This window comes from Nannospalax galili, unplaced genomic scaffold, assembly GCF_000622305.1.
Source record: "Nannospalax galili isolate Female #2095 unplaced genomic scaffold, S.galili_v1.0 scaffold456, whole genome shotgun sequence".
In the NCBI taxonomy this organism is placed as follows: domain Eukaryota; kingdom Metazoa; phylum Chordata; class Mammalia; order Rodentia; family Spalacidae; genus Nannospalax; species Nannospalax galili.
Window position 1 is genome coordinate 945,627 of NW_008337055.1, and position 17,648 is coordinate 963,274.

The 17,648-nt window shown below is 46.5% G+C and overlaps 1 protein-coding gene across 3 annotated transcripts in view; it reads right to left on the reverse strand.

Moving 5' to 3' along the window:
* Positions 1 to 8,918: 8,918 nt before the first annotated feature.
* Positions 8,919 to 17,648, reverse strand: part of Carmil1 (capping protein regulator and myosin 1 linker 1) — a 295,091-nt gene continuing 286,361 nt past the window's right edge. For 2 of the 3 annotated variants that reach the window (XM_008831899.3, XM_008831900.3), the window contains one exon: positions 9,759 to 9,895. In XM_008831899.3, coding sequence (XP_008830121.1) covers positions 9,759 to 9,895 — 137 coding nt within the window. Of the gene's footprint in view, positions 9,896 to 16,402; positions 16,553 to 17,648 lie in introns of all 3 variants that reach the window. The other variant, XM_029563000.1, reaches the window with a different exon arrangement.

A 17,648-nucleotide genomic window follows, 5' to 3' on the forward strand; every position in this document is an offset into this window, starting at 1 on the left:
TTGCAGAGGACCTGAGTTTGATTCCCAGCACCTACATGGTGGCTACGAACCGTCCTTAACTCCAGGTCCAGGGGACTACGAAGCCCTCTTCTGACCTCCGCGGCATTGCACCGCATGGGTGCACTCACATACATGCAGGCAATATACTCATACACATAAAATGACCCAAAGAAGAGTAGCCAGTTTCTTGGCTAAAAGTCAAAATGTCCTTAGGTCTCTTAGCAGCATACTCCTTTCCAAAGGCCAAAAATGACAAAAGTATTTGGGAGCTCTTATCTAATCCCTAAAAGATTTTAGGGTTACCTCTTCAGAGAGGTAATGTTAGAATAGCAAAAAGCCCCATTTAAAAAAAGAAAGAGAGAGACAGAGACAGAGAGAGTACACGAAGTTGTCAGAAAAACGTGATGGGGAGATATGGGAGGTGTTGGAGGGGAGAGTGGGCATGGATTTGATCAAAACACCTTATGTGAATGTATGAAATTCTCAATAAAGTTTCTTTTTTCTAAAGTTTAAAAAAAAAAGTCTGTAGAGTGTAGGTCCTCGGACAGGAGTCCTATATCAAAGTCCACCCACCCAGGGCTTAGGGACCATTGTGGAAGAGGAGGTGGAAAGATTTAAGAGCCAGGGAGGAGTTGCGTGACCAAAAGGAAACAGTCCTACAGGTGCCATACAAACCTGCAGCGATGGTGTCAGCGTGCACAAGACCCATGCGAACTTAGGCAGACGAAAACCCAGCATAGTACTGAGGAAAGGAACAGCAGGTTCCAAACTTAGCAGAAGAACTATGGGCAGCTGAGCACTGCTGGGTGAGGACGAGCTGATCACGGAGGGAGAGACTCTAGATGGGCTGACTAGACCCTAGTGGACGAGGCTGCACTGAGGGGCATCTGGGGACACTAACTTTACATAATAGGCCTTAACACAAATGGCAGACTGTGTGAACTCTGGGGAGGCCAGGGGGGGCGTGGTTGTCAAATGGGAAGAGAGAAGGGGGTATAAAGATCGTTTTTTTTTTTTTTTTTTTTGTCTTTTTGAGACAGGGTCTCCTCTCTGTCTCCCAAGTGCTGGGATTAAAGGCGTGTGCCACCACGCCCAGCAATAACAAATTTTTAAGTGCACATTTAGATTAAAATGGACAGGAATGTAGAAAAATAGCATTTTTCAAAGGGCTTTTTCCACGTGGGAGAAACCATTCTAATCTATAAATGGAAACTATAAGCGTCATTTTGGATGTTTTAAGCTATTTATCAAAAGTTGTTGATAAAAAGGTGCTGATTGTTCAGTGTGAAAATAGAAAACTAGGAATAAAAATATGAATTCAAGGCTAAAAATTAAAGTAAAAAAATGCTAAAAATGTACACTGTTGTGTAACCCTCCCAAGTTTTGACGGTTTTTCACACTTTGATGTTTTGATGTCTCATGTTCCATCTCTCCGTACTATCTCATTTCACACATGGATACAATATTGTTTCTTGTCTTCTTATCAAAGATAGAGTAGCTTACATACCATGCTTATAAAAAAAAAAGGGAGAGAGAGAGAGAGAGAGAGAGTAGACATTGGAAGGGTTTCTCTAGGCTGACATAGAATGCACTTCAGGAAACAATCCATGCTTTAGACTTGCACTTGACCACAAGAGGTGACAGCCAGGCCTGGAAAGTGGGGCTCCTTGGATTGACACCTGCCTTCACTGCGCAGAGCAGCTCCCCTAATTTCTCCCAGGGGAGTGTGAACTAGTCAACATCTCTGCCTGTGACTGATAAAGCTGTATTTCATGCTTTAAGTAACAGCCACCTCATCCTGGGGCTCTTATGGACGGGCCACTTCTCCCCGCTCTTCCCCTCTTCCCAGCTTGCCACAGAGGGAGGGAGGGAGGGCTCTGGGCTTGTTCAGTGTGGTTAGTACTGGGACGTGGGCGGAGACAGGGCACTTTTATATCTGATTATCTAATGTGGTCACATTACCGGGGACTTGCCTGCCCAAGCACTTCTCTGTAACTACCAAGCACTTCATCCTCAGCCCTCACAGGTCTGAACTGGGAATCGGAGGCAGGTCAGAAAAGCACGGTGCTCAACATGAATAGGTTGGGCCGTGAACTGGCTGGGCTGTACTGTCTTGGATAAGTGATTCGCCTTCTCTGAGTCCTGAATTCTTTCTTTTTCAATGGGGGTGCTAATACTACTTGCATCACAAACTTGCTCTGTGACTTGGACAAGTCAGAGGCATGTGGAGTGCCTGGCAGAGCCAGCGCCTGCATGATTTTGATTCTTTGCCACCCTTTGGGAACTTTCAGAAGGTCCCAGCCAGTGTCTTACCATTCCTTCACATGAGAATTTTGGTAATAATGGTTTTGGAAATTCCTGAAGTTTCTTAAGCATAAGACCTTCACATTAGCAAAGCCCCTAGAGGGACTGAAGACAGAGTGGTCACTGGAGGACTCAGAGGAGAGACAAAAATGAGGGGACACAGAGTAACTATATCAAACTCAAGTTAAAAAGGTCAAGTCCCTCAACCAACTTGAGCCTCAGGAAGGTGACCAAGAGGCACAAACTCTCTTGCCAGTGGCTCCTGGGTTGGATGAGCCAATGGCAATGCTGAGCCTCTGGTCTCCAAGGAGAGGAGAGATTCTGACTCTAGTGTTTGGGGTGTGGCAGCCACTCAGGACTTGTCAGTGGTTAATGGAGAGATCACAGTCCAGCTCTTAGACAGAGTCAAAGAAACATGGAAGCAGCACAGGGGAGGAGCTGAAGGGAAGCTTCCAGAACCCAATCCATGTAGCCTCTGCTAATGGATGACCACTTGGGCATTGCTTGTCCCCAGATTGTACCCTCCCTCTGGTCAGGAAATGCCAGGAGGCTGCAGAGGAGGAGGAGGGAGGACCCTCTCGTCCTGCACCACCATGGGGGGAGGGGGGGATAGACTGACAGTGTGTGCAGGAAAGGGACACAAGGTTTACGCTCCCAGCAGCTCTGAGATCTAAGTCTCTAAGCTACTGTCCACTGCAAGTCACCTACAAACTGGGAACAGGTCTTGTTAGATACCAGCAGCATAGACTTGACCCACTTCAATGTTGCTTTGTTAAAATTGCCACAGGCTGTGTTCCCCAGAAAGCCGATGGCGAGATGGAGTCTGGGTTACTAGTTTGCACTTGGGTCAACCCTGTGGAGAAGTCAGGTAAGCAGAGACTTGGAACAATGATCTGGGGTTCTGTCCTAATCTACCTGAGGAACATTTGGAAGATGGGGGTAACCCCTCCACAGTGGAGGTGGGGAGGGGTGAAACCGTCTTGTTCCTGCTTTGATTGGCTAAAGAGTCACCAGGGAAGGGAGTGTGGCTGTGGGCAAGCCCCACGGGGAGCTGACGTTGGCTGTCAGTGAAACTGAGGCGGTGAGTCTGTTGTTCCGACAGAGGTCTGAGTGGTGCAGCCACCTTAGCTGGGGAATACAGATGCATAGGAAACAACCCAGTATTAGAAGAGCCTCTCATTCGGATTGTCCTGTCCAGTCTCTGCTCTCTTCCCCCTCGTCGTGAAGGAGTGGGTCAGTCATTTGGCTGTTTTCTCTCTTCTCTTTTAGACCATGGGTTCCATGAGTAAAAGTTTCATGAGCTAAAGCACAGAGACTTGGCCTGACTGGACCATCACTCGGACCATTTTCTGATGCATAGTAGGTGCTTGTGTTAGTTCTCCAATATTATAACCAGTAGCTGAAACAATTCACTTAAAGTGAATGTTTGTTTTGGCTCATGGTTTGAGAGAGGAGCGGTCCAGTTTATGAACAGTTCATCTCTTTGAAGCTGTGGCCCTCAGCACAGGAAAGTGAGGGGAAAGGAAGAGACTGGCTTTCTAGTTTGTTCTTCATTGCTGTGACAAAACCCTCTGACCAATACCAACTTGGGGAGGAAAGGGTTTGTTTGTCTTACATCTCCCAGGTCACAGTTCATCAGGGAGCCCAAGGTAGGAACGCAGGGCAGAAACCTGGAGGCAGGAGCTGCAGCACAGGCCATGGAGGAATACTGCTCACTGACTTTGCTCCCCCAGCCCCTGCTCAGCACGCTTTGTTATGCAATACCACCTGCCCAGTGGTGGCATTGCCCATAGTGGACTGAGCCCTCCCACCCCTCCCATATCACTCAACAATCAAGAAAATGCCCCACAGACATGGCCACAAGGCAGTTCAGTGGAGGCAGTTGCCCAATTGAGGCTCCCTCAACCCATGTGTGTTAAGTGGACAACTAAAGCTATCCAGCACACCAGGGTCCTCCAGTATCTTTGTGGACAAACCCCCACACACCTAAAGCCTTCTACAAGGCTCCATCTCTTAAGGTATTTCCAATAGCATCACTCCAGAGACCAAGGCTTTAGCATACAGACATTGGGCCTCTCTGCTCCAAGCTGCAGTGTCAACAACCACTGAACCAGCCAGCAGGGTGAGGAGCCTTTAACACCCAGCACTGGGACCACTTTGGTGCAAACCATAGCGGTACCAACAAACACTGGACAGGCTAGCCAGAGGAGAGGCCTTTAACTCTGTGGCCGCTCCAGTCTAAACGATAGCAGCCCTCAGCGACCACTGAACAAGCCAGCTGAGGCCTGGTTTGAATCGCAGATTCCTGCACAAGTCCCTGGAACAGAAAGGGTGTAGAAATGCGGTGTTTAACACTGTTTGGAGAATGGCAGTTGCTTCAGTTCCTGGCCACATGACTTGGCTCGTTATCCAAGCTGAATCTCACTGGAACAGGGAATGAGATAGTAAAACACATTTCATCCCTCCCCATGACCCCAAATACATCTGGTCATGGTAATGATGGTACTGCTATAGGTGAGCATGTGAGTAAATTTACTAGGACGAAGAACGGGACCAGGAACAGTTAGAACTGAGAGTTTATTAAGAAAAAGGAGGATACTCCAGCAGTGAGGGGTGGGCTAGTGAGCTAAGTGAAAGCAGACACTCAAAGACTCCGGGTCCCGAGGCTCCGGACCCTCCTTAACCACTCCCTCAGCATCGCCTCTCCCACATTCGGACCCACAGGGCTTTTCTGGTGCGTGCTCGGTTGTGTGTAGCTCAGGTGGGGAAGGGCCTCTGCGCACTGGCATCTTTCAGATGTTAATCTTGACACAGTTCCAGCCTTTAGTATTGTCAAAGAGGAAATGGAGGTGCCAGCGATCACCCAGTCTTTGCTCCTTAATTCCCGCACACTCCAAAAGCAGTATGCTGGGGCGAAGTTGTTAGAACTGCATGTGCAGAGTGGGGTTTCCAGGGGGTCCTCTGGCACTGATATTAATGTCACAGGGGAGCCAGGCATCCAGGCAGGGTGACACTCAGGGCCTTCTGTGGTTTACCTTTCCTGAGTGACTGGACAGTGAACTTCAGACCAGTACTGGATTAAATGAAATCAGATTTAAAGAGATGGTCCCTTCCTCCTGCCTTTTCCGGAAGAATCAATCTAATTAGCGAGCCTGAGCTCCTGCTCCCCTCAGCCCCCACCCACTCCTCTCCTTGTTTCTACTGAACTCATTACAGTTTTTTTTTTTCCTCTTTCTACATTGGTGGAAGGCTGCAGTGGTAGGTAAGCCCTGCTCAGGCGGAGTGGGTAGGCCTTCAGCAGCAAAGACTGCTTCTCCTGCTTGGTCAGGTCTGGTCCACCAGCCACTTCTGATTGCTGGGTGTGTGTGTGGCGGAGGGGGGGGTATAGAAGGGTAGGGGGTGGGCTCTAGCCCTTCACTCTTCAGTTCAGACCATTAAGGTGCTGAGCTCCTCTACCACCCACTGGTCTGGCAGGAGATCAAGGGGAGTGTGGTGGGGACAGAAGAAACCAGGATGCTGGGAAGGCACCCAGCAGACCCGTTGGGTTTGAGCAGCAGGTTGTGTATCAGGGCTCAGGTCAGTTCTAATGACAAGCTGGCACCTCTGCTGCGGGGACAGACACGCTCACCGAGCAGCCACGCCCCAACCAGGCATCTGGGTGGCTTCTGTGTTCACCATGACTTTTATTTTCTGTAATTCTGATGCTTTTCTGAGAGTGGAGGGGACTCTCCTCCTGTGTGCGTCTGGGTGGCCCTGGTACTGTGGCGGCACACGTCCCCTGCTCTGTCCAGCTTCAGGACCAAGTACTAGAGCACCAGACCACCTCTGATGCTTATATAGCATCCTCACACTCATCTGTTCCAGTCATGGTGGTGTGGTTATCAGACACTGTGTTATTTAGTGAATTAAAAAGTAAAATAAAAGATAAACTCACTTCTACATTAGAACTCAGGACATCCCCTCCATCCTAGAGTCCACTGAAATTATTCAAACGAGCCCATCCCAACCTCAGATGCCCTGGGCTCTACTGTTCTCATGGTCCTGACAAAGTAACTGACAGAAACAATTCAAAGGAGGAAGGCTTGTTTGGGGACTCACGGTTTCAGAGGGATTTCAGAGGGATTTTGACCCTTCACGGAGGGAAGGCAGGCAGAACAGCTTGGTCGCGGTGCGGTGCTAATGACACGCCCCTGGCCGGCAGAACAGCTTGGTCTGCCTGCTGATGGCACTCACGGAGGGTAGGCAGGCAGAACAGTTTGGTCTGCGTGCTAATGGCACGCCCCTGGCCGGCAGAAGGCAGGTAGTAAGACTGGAAGCAGGGCTGGGCTATGACTCCCAAATGACCATCCACAGTGACCCCGTGACCACTTCACCAGTCGGGTCTCACAGACTCCCAAAACAGTGCCACTACCTGGGGACCAAGTGTTCAAACACGTGAGCCTGCGGGGACATTTCACCCTCAACCTGTAACACTTTGCTTCACCGTGCCTTTTGTCTGTGTTTTGCCTTGGTTCCCTCTGCTGCCTGACCAAACCTGCTGTTCCCACACGACCCTGCAGCCACAGGTGCTCACTTAACCTTGAGTCTCTCTCTCCCTCCCTCCCTCCTGCCCGCTGCCTCTCAGTCTCCGCCCCAGAATTTCTAGCCTGGCATTTGCTATGCATCTCAAACTGGCCTCAAGCTAGTGGCAAACCTTTGCTTCAGCCCTCCTGAATCTTGAAATGACTTTTAGATCGTAGATCTTCCAGAAACCAGGCCACAGCCCCTGCAGTCTCTCAGGACAGTTTTGACAAGCATGACTGTGACTCTCAGGAGCTCTGGATTCCCAGACCTAGGATGGCCTGCCTTAAATTATAACTTACTTTCATCAGTGCCTTGTGACGTCCAGCACAGATGCTAGATCACATGGTATGTATCCCCCCAATCCTATAGAACAGGAAACCTCCCTTTGTTCCCAGAACTGAAGGGTCTATGTCCCCTCGGGACCCCCGTCAAGCTATCCGTAACAGCTCCTAATGAAGCTGCTCTTTGGACTTAAGGGCTCGCGGTGTCTCCCCTCAGCCCACAGTGGCTGCTTGTGGCCTTGATAAACTCTCTTAACAAAGTTCCTCTGAAGGGCAATATCATGTCAACTTCCTTTCTAAGAACCTGCAACATCTTTAAGTTACACTGCATACCACCAGCTATGACTCGGCTCCTGACCTGGTACCTCACCACAGCCTACAGTAACAGAAACTACATCACATCAGCCTCCTCTGCCCTCCTTAGTAAGACAGATGACTTTCTTTTCCTTTGGGAAGGCCACCTCTCTCCATGTCTGGCCAGAGGCAGTAGCCGTACAGGGCCGACTCACCCACCCCTTCCTGAGTCCCCTCTGAGACGTTGCCAGACTGAAGTGTACACTCCTTTCGGAGTTGAAGTCATTTTCTCCCCCTAAGTAGCTATAGACATAAATGAACACATTTTCACAGCCTGTGGGAGGACAACCGGGACAGAGACGGCTCAGGAGGCAGCAAAAGAATGCGTATCCCACGTATCCCACAAGAAGAGCCTTTTCCTGTTCATTCCCAGAAACTTCTGAGTGAGCCCACCTGTCCTGGCCCTTTGAGCTGGTTCTCGCCCGTTTTTACATTACATTTCCAGCTGTCAGGTGATGCTTAGGGATTTCTCAGAATCAAGATTTAACATGAACTAAATAGGGTGGAGTGTTACAGTCAGTTAGTCAGTTATATTACAATGCAGTTACAAATGCTTTAAAAGCAGGGGCTGGGAGTGCAGCTCATTGGTAGAGCACCTAGCATGTGTAAGACTCAGCATTAATATCTATGTATGATATATATCACATATATGATATAGTCATTTCTAAGTTGCTCTTTTTCATGTATATGTTCGTGATATGTGTCCTGCAGTATCTTCAATCCGGCAGGTGGAAAAGGGTTGAATGAAAATCCTTCCAAAGCCAGGCTGACCACCATGAAGAGTCTGGGAAGGAGCAACGGAGTCAGGAAGGCCTTCAGGGGAAATCTGAGAGTCCTGGCCAGGGCAGCAAGGGACCCACAAGCAAAGGCTGCCCAGTAGAGACGCTCTGTGCTGGGCAGGGGGCGACGTGGCCTTTGCACAGCTACCTCCATCAGGATGCACGCCAACAGCTCTGCACCCCCCGGGTGTTCTCTTAGAGGTAACTAGAAGCAGGCACCTTCTAACCCAGAGAGGGAGATGATGGATTCTTGATCATCCACATCTCTGGGCACCTGTGGGCAGTGGCTCCTTCTGCACAGGCCAAGTTCCAACTGCTTAACAATGCAGCCAGGCTATTCAGAGTCTGGCCTTCTGCCTGTGCTGAAACCCTGAGGGTCTAACTGGCAGCCCTATGCCACAGAGGATTTGAATCGAATGTGAATTAGATCACTGTTGACACTGAGCGCTGTGTGCATCTCACCATGGCTCTCCAGGACTCAGTCCAAGGCAACACACATTTAAAGGGGACACAGAGTCACTAAGGAGCCGCCCGAGGCCGTTAGCTCTGCCTCTGCCTCTCCAAGTCCCGACTCAGAAAGGAGTGACTTCCCTTTTCCTTTTCAGACCCTAACTAAAATAACTGGAGGTCAAAATGCCACTTGTAAAATCATTTTATTGGTATAAATATACACAGGAATAAAATACTTTTAGCCTGCAATGTAGGTGAATATTTGTGTGATATCTTATAAAGAGTAGTATTTAGATTTTTACAGGTGTCAAAGTATTCTCTCTTAAAACCACACATTAAAAGCTAATATGCAGACAGAAATTAAAAGCCTTTGAGAACATGAATATTCATAAAACCTTATTCTCCTCCACTATATACACGAATCTGGGCATCTCTTGGTTTTCGGTTGAGCTTACTGATGGAAGGTCACCAACCGAGTTTTAAATGTACAACTCTACATCAGCAAGTCCCCCATGGGAGAATGTAAGAACAATACCCAAGATCTAATAATATATAATTTATACAAATTTATTAGTGTGCTCTGTTAATATAATTACAATGTGCAATTGTGTATATCAGGAATAAATTGCTCTATCGAGTCATGTCCGGGTCTGACACAGACATGCCCTGCAGTACCAGGGTCTCCTGGACAGAGTGACTTGGGCATGGGTCCAGTTACTTCATTAATTTCCAAAAACTCACCATGCAGGGCAATATGTAGCTGCCTCAGAGAAATTCAAGTAGGACCCACGGAGTATCTGCTGGCTTTTCTTTAAAGGCGTAAGAAACAATGTTTAAAAATAAAATGCTGAGGATCCAGGAAGACTAGAAATGTGCTTTGATAACCAAGGAGTGGAATTTCATAGATTTTTCTAAAGAGGAAAAGAGAGCAGAAGGGAGCGGGCACCAAGGAAAGGGAAGGGAAGACAGCGCCGGCCCCTCCGCGGGTGGAGGGCACCCTGCACGGGAAGGCTTGGGGTGGGCGCTGTCACACGAAAATGAAGTCTTTTTCTGCCTCTTCCCCGGAGTCGCTGGACTTGCTTCCCTGGCGACTGTCTTTACTGGAGGACCGCGGCTTTTGTTCTTGATGCTCCTGGGCCGACTGGCCCCAGCTCCTCCTCGAGACTGCGATTAGAAGGCAAGAAAGGAGGATAGTTTACTGATGAAGCAGTGAGGGTGGCCTAGCCAACAGTGGGGTGAGGGGTCCTGAGAAGTGGGGGTGAGGAGGGGTCACGATGGACTTTCTCAGGAACAAACTAGCTATTGCATTTTGAGACTCCAGATAGAGGTCAAGAACAGACCAATGGAACCACAAGCAAGTGAGCACACATACACAGAAAGCCAGTCTATGGTGGAGCGAACCCATCATAGATGTAGCGGAGAACTCCAGGTGGAGATGGTGGGCAAGCAGAGGGAGAGAAGCCAGCAGGCGTCCCCAAGGCTGCTTGAAAGCCAGGCAACCTCTGCAGCCCAGGAAGTCCCTTCAAGCAGCACAGGGGACAGGGCACACAGAGCCTCTCGGAGGTGCTGGACAGATGGGGCACCACACATCTTCTGCAGACGACAGAGGGCTGCTAACCCCCGCGATGGGGCAGGGTATCAGGCTGACAACCCCCGTCTCACTCCTTAGAACATAATTCTGCAGAAATGTATCAAATACTGTCTGTAATAGATTGAACCATGCAGGGAAAGCAATTCCCATTCCCACTGCCTGTTCTGACTGCTGTTAAATGGGAAGGGTCCACTGGGATCAAAAGGCTGTTAGGACAGAGCAATGCGGGCACTGGGCTTTGGTTATGCATTGGGCACTCTCTGGGCATCTTGCCTGTTCTCTCAATTATGTAGCTTAGGTAGGGTCTGTGGGCTTTTTCCCTGGAAAGCCCACATTCGTTCCTAGATTCTGGTTTCTCCACTACTATGCCTACGAAAGGTTCAGAGGTCAAATTCCAATACAATCATTAGGAGTTATTATATATTACATGTCTACTGCTGAGCTGTCACTTGACCTGAAAACACCAAACCCACACCATTTGGAAAGCAGCTTAAAGGAGAAGCACAGGTGCGTTGTCACTCAGAATTGCAACACTCCAACCAGGAAGGCAGTATTATGTCCTGCTGAAGCCACAGGATTCGCTAGATGCTTCAAATCGCTTTGATGTTTACACTTTGTTAAAAAGAAATTCAGCTTGCCAGGAGCCAGCTGTTTAAATCTTGCCTTTGAGGAAACATTACAGGAGAAAGCCTATTAAGCCCCAGTCAAAATAAAAACAGCAATGTTTTCTTGCCAATTTTGTAGCCAGGGTCAGATTCTAGTTTTTAACAACAATCATTTTAATTTGCAGTTAGTGACATTTAATTAAAATCGCCCCAAATTCTGAAATAACTTTTCCAATTTCACTATAAAAGCAAATCATTTAAAGAATTTTATCATGTTTAAATTATGTATGTGTGTGTGTCTGTGTGTGTGTGCCATGTGTATTTGGGTGCCCTCAGAGGGCAGGGGCCTTGGACCCCCTGAAGTTGGATTTACAGGCAGTTGTGAGCCACCAGACATGGGCGCTGGGAACTGAACTCTGGCCCTCTACAAGAGCAGTGGAGTTCTTAACCACTGAACGACCTGTCCAGTCCCTTAAAAAAAAAGTGACTTTTTTTTGTCATAACATCAGGTACGTTCCCAGGCGAGGTTGGGGAACAGGTAGCAAATACAGTAAATGCTGGTTTTAAAGCTTTTATTGGGAGGAGAAGAATTAAAGGTACTGGTGTGATTTGATTTTTAGAAGCTGCTGCTAAGCCAGGTTTGGAGAAAGAATATTAATAAATGTCTGTAAATATTTTGGCTGACATCACAAAACCAATTTGATGCTCATACCCAGAGTCCTTTAAGCTTGCAGTGTGTTGGGGGGTTGGGGGAGGTAGGCAGAGCAGGGTTAGAGAATCACTGAGAAGATCCTTGGCAGGAAACCCAGTTCAGAAACACAGCATCACTTGTGCTAGCGCCTAGAATTCTTTTTGCATTCTACTGTAAATCAGAATCAGTTGCTCCTCCAAAACAGAAGACTCAGGAATGACTTCCAACACTGCGGAGTTAAAGGACTCTGATGCTTGTTTGCCATTGGAAAAGAATAGACTTGCTTGACTCCCTAGATTAAAATAATAGTCCAGCTTTTCCTTTGTTCCAATATTTTAGCTTTATGGAAACTCGGGTTGAATTCATCTTCTATGAAATGTGTAAAAGTACTTTCTAAAACTGTGGAAGTTCAGGTATCTAAAAATGTTTATGGATAGAAATGGGAACATCCCTGTGGCCAGGACCACCACAGCATGAGTGAAATTCAGGACTACAACATGGGAATCCTCCTGGTTAAAAAGCAGCTGTTCCTCCATCTCCAGCCAAGCACTGACCCTCCTCAAGCTGGGCTTTTGATGGGGAACTGTCTGGGACGGAATGTAGGAGTTGGGAGAAGAGCAAACATCATTAAGTTAACCCACTAGTTTCTGGGTTGGTGGCAAAAAGCCAGTGTCAATCATGAAAATAAAAACTTCCATTTATCCAATACCCGGTTTCAAAGAGGTTGCAAATTCATTTCACTGTGGTGAGAACATTAAAAATTCATTTCACTGTGGTGAGAATATCGACAGATGCCCTCTAGGACTGAGGAGCGCAATGGTGGAGCTTGTGTGAGGCCCTGGGTTTGATCCTCAATACTACTGGGATCTACACTACTGATCCTCAACACTATTAAGTCCATTCACCTTTCAACTCTGGATGCATGTGATAATAACAGCAGGGCTGGCCTACAGGCCCTCAGTCTTAGAGGCTGATGCCATTCAATTAGGAAAAACAGAGCTTTGCACTCCACCAGGCCTCTAGCCGGATTAGTCCGGATCTCTGACACAAACAACTTTGTAGGAGGAATGCTCTTTGTTCCCAGCCCTTAGGGAGCATCTATTTGATTGCATATAATTAAGATGCTAATTACAATTATGCAGAGCTAGGTTGGGTCAGGCTTCCACTAAAGGATGGTCTAAATAGAATTAAGTCTGCTTGAAACTTAAAACTCCAGAATTTATTTTTTTTTTAATTATAAAATTCAGACTTTTACTAATTCAGACAGACTTCTTCCTACATTTTGATTTAATGCTCAATTTCTACAGCCCCCTTCCCCCACTGCACTGTTTTATTAAATTTCTCCAGTGCAATACAGGTAAGAACATAGGGTGTCTCTGTACATGGGTTAATGCATGTATTTATTACCATTCCATGTACTATTGATTGGTAAAAGATACTCAAGGAAATTAACAGTAATTTATTCAGCAGAAAAACTGGTTTGCATAGTCACATCTTGTTTAAAGTGGAAACAAGTATTGCAGAGAGAGACCCTCAACCTGGGTCTCATGTTCTTGAAGATGATTCAACTTTGCATATGTATATATTCAAATTTAAAACCTTCTGAAATATGCATAGACTTGGAATTAAGAGATTCAGATGAAAACTTGAGATTTCTCCATCTCCACAGAAATCTACATCTTCCAGGAAGAAAGCATGATGTTCCCTTAAAATAATATTCAGTCACGGACCCTGATTTTTAAAAATTCTTTCTAGCAACAAACCAAACTTCTCCCCCAAAATTCCTTTTTGTTTGCTTATTATTGTTTTGAGTCCCAAGTTGTCTTCAAATCCTTATGTAGCTGAGGATGACTTTGAACTCCAGACCAACCTGCCTCCTCTTGAGGAATTCTTACAGGGAAACTTGAACCTGGCTTTGGATGTGGGGGAAGGAAGTAGAGCTCCCGGACTGTGAGGACCCAGCACGTATCCCTGATTGCAGGCTGATGATGGAGGAAGTAAGCGACACAGAAAGGGTCTTGGGGAAGCGCGGAAGAGGAAGCGACACAGACAGGGCCAAACAATGTAGCTATTTTCTTCTAGAAAACAGGATATGTGCTTACAAAAGTATGATTATAATCAAACAGGGAGGAAAGGCTGTGAAATCAGCATCAAAATAGCTACACAATTAAATCATAACAATCATGATAAAAATATGCAGCATGCTTTGAGAACAATAGCTTCTGTTTGTTCATGGCACAGGGTTTCAGGAAATGAAGAAAGCCTGTTTAGGGCTGGAGAGATGTTCAGCGGTTAAGAGCAGTGCCTGCTCTCACAGAGGACCTGGGTTCCATTCCCAGCACCCACAAGGCGGCTAACAACCATCTGTAACTCCAGTTCCAGGGGATCCAACACTCTTCTAACCTCCGCAGGCTTTACACGGCATGGGTGTACTTACACACACGCAGGCAATACTCTCATATACATAAAATAATAAAAATAATAAATAAAGTAATTTTTAAAAAAGAAAAGAAAGCTGTTTACTGTCAACAGGCTGCTCTTAATACTTAAGGGGGATACACACCAAGCTTATATGAACTGCTCTACTAAATGCATTAAAAAACAAAACAAACAAACAGCACTGCCGGGTATGCAGTTCTCAAAGGTGAAGACAGGTGCTAGGAATCGGCACTAACAAAGCAAAATGAAGATATTAGACATAAAATTACTTTAAAAATCACCTTCCGAGTTGCCTATTTTAAGAAATCAAGGTAAAAAAACTAATGGTCTCATTTAATGCTACCAACATTTGAGCCAACCCATCACATTGAGAAGTGTAAGCTAATGAGGTCACGGGTTAGTCAGAGATAGACCCCGGGCTTCTTCCCTCTGCCTCCTATGAGCTGGCCTGGCCCGCCCTTGTACTCTTAGTGGATGATTAACGGGGGGCTCTGTATGCTGTGTGAGTGCTTTCAGTAACTCTTAAAGAAGGAACATTATTATATCAAGGGTGCCTTGTTAATGAGAGATGAAAGTCAGCGGATGTAATAGTTCAAAGTGTATATTTCTAAGTTCTAAAACACCCATTTCACTTCAAGTGTCCTTAATGAAGGAGGCAAGACAGAGACTTTTCCCTAATATATTCTCAAAAATAACTACTGTTCTTCATAAACACCATGGCCGTTCCTGCTTGCAACCTTCCTATGACTGAAATTAGCAGAGGTTTTCTTGGTAACGTCAGGCATATTTCTTCTGGAGATGGGTTATTGTAACTGTGATAATAAATGTTGACTACACAGACAACCAACTGAAAGCAAACTGGAACGTAACGTATCTCAGCAGTACCCGCAAAGCCCTGGGTTCCATCCCTAACATGGCGCACACCCACCCATACCCCACAAAATGCAAAGGACAGATTTCATTGAGTTTCCCCAGGGCAGATGCTATTTGGACCTGAGCCAACGGTCTATCCTTATGTAACTTATGCTTGCTTTATGCTGTGGGTGACCTTAGCTCTACCCTGTCGTCTAGCTAATTAATGTTAGAGCAACAGAGAGGTAAAAGCTTGTAAGCCAGGCTCCAAGTGCTTCTGCTGCTGGTCAGTTAGTAGGTACTTCACAATTTGGGTCACCCCACAGCCCCAGCTGACCTGGAACTCACTATGTAGACCAGGCTGGCTTGATCTTAACAAAGAACCGCCTGCCTTTGCTTCCTGAATGCTGGGGTTAAAGGCGGTATGTGCCACCACACCCAGCTCACGTTTTGTGATTTCTAAGTTGGTACCATGCGAAGGTTGCCACCATGTCAGAGAACTTACTGGGCTGTCGGACTGGGAGGTGGATCACAAGAAATTTACTGTGCGTAATAAAGTGCTCGAGCTTAAGCACAGTTTATCTTTCTGTAATAAGAATATTCTCCCTATCATAAGGTCACTCCTGTTAGTTTGTATTCTGGAACACTTGGAGAAAAGGAAGGGCATGGGGTTACAGAATACTCAGCCTCGGACCTGACCTCAGTGATCAAAACACCCTCACACGTTAATCTTGATAGAAAAAACATTCAGTGCAGGGGCAGAAGTCCCTTAAGGAAACCTCACAGATATCTTATATCTTGTCCTATTACAGTAAGATCTCCTTTCAGTGAGTTCACACTTTAAGTCATGGAGAGGCATTTGCTCCCTGAGTCAGCAGCGCTGGAGGTGAAAGCTGATTCAAATCTATCCCCTTCCTGTCTCCTGGGACAGTTCTCACCTGAAGCAAACACTACAGAATTTCCCACAGGGCCACAGAAGCAGTAAGAATGCCAGAAAACAGAATAAATTGCTTCTGGCGTGGAAAAGTTAACGGGGCAGGAAATGTGCCCTGAAAGATATGGTATGTGATCTAAGGTCTGCACTGAGCTGGTGGCTGGCTGTTTATGATCTTTTCCTGAGTGTGTGGGTAACACCTTAGACCTCCGCTCTCCAAGGGAATTCACCATATTGTTCGTTTCTAGACTAACCTAATGGAAAGTTGATGGAAAAACACAACGTAAATAGGAGATAGGCCCCAAATATAAAAATTAACCTTCTTGAGTTGACAGGTCACCAAAGTAATTTGATGCACTCCATATCTAATTTTAGATTACTGAGTTCGTATTTTTGCCACCCATGGAGGGACCATCCTGTTACCATGCAGAGTAAGAATTCAACCCTATGATGTATCTCTGACCCGGGCCCCCACTAGCAGTTACTCAATTAAAGCTTGTTTGTTAGTGCCAGTCCATCAGCTTCAGGTCAGAGAGGGTTGAAAACCGAAGGCTCTAACCATTCGTTGGCTGTGACATCCTGTACTCGGGTGCATCCACTTCCTCTTCCGCAATGGTGGAGTGAAGTTTTGAAGATCTTTTCCCTCTACTGGAAGGCTTGCCACTGTCATGATCTGAATGCCTTTTGAAATAATCTCCTCTTTGCACTACTGAGGGAAAGGATCCGTTTTACCCTTTACAGTATCAAAACATCAACGTGTTGACATTCATATTAAAAGTCATTAATATAAAAACTTAAATATCAGTTCACCCTCCCCAACTTAGGATTCAAAGAACTTAAAAGAGTGTTAGTCCTGGGCAGATCCACTGTTGTCCACAGAATTCAACAGTCAACATTATGGGAACATGCAAAATGAGTTAAGCTTTGATGCTCCCCCAGAAAAGTACTAACAAAAATGCCCCAGTATCATTTTGATTCCACGATGGATTAACAAAAATCACATTCACTATGGAGTATTCCAGAAGAATCATACCATTTACCTGTTTCAGAAATTAGTTGGGCATGCTAGTCCAGAGGGAGGCAGAGGAGGAGGAAATGAAGTCACCAGAGTCACACAGAAGAAAACAGGAAAGAACGAGAGGAAGGCCTCCCGGGGAAAGGCAGGGCTTGTGAGTGGTAGCCTTGTCTTCCACCCCTGTAGAAGACCAGCTGGTGCATACGCCGAAGTCAGAATCGTCCCACCTAACACTTATAAGCTGCTCTCAGGCCTCAGTGGATGTTCAGCCTGGCATCGACGCGCCGCCATCAACATTTTGCCCTGCGATTCATTTATTCTAGATCTGAGCTGGGAAAGTAACACCAGAGTTTTGAAATTTCCATTGACCCAATGGGATGAGGGCATGAATCATCACTAGGACTTGCTATTGCCAGGAAAGAGGAATGGATATAGACGGTGGTATTCTGGAGGGCCAACTCCCTTATTTAGAATGCCTAATGTCAGCGGAGTGGTGGCACACGGCCTTTAGTCCCTGCAATCAGGAAGCAAAGGAAGGCAGATGTCTGTGAGATCAAGGCCAGCCTGATTTACATAATGAGCTCCAGGCCAACTGGGGCTACAGGGAGGCCTTCTCCCAGCTCTCTGAGCTCTCTTGGTGGCCTCAGGTTTTGTCACCAGAGGCTTCAGGACACATTCTTATTCCTGACACTTTGATCACCTATCAGGTGTGCCTAACCTTTTGACACTGGGAAACAAAGTTAGCGTCTACAAAGTTCACACTCAGGAACCATGCAATTGATATATATAT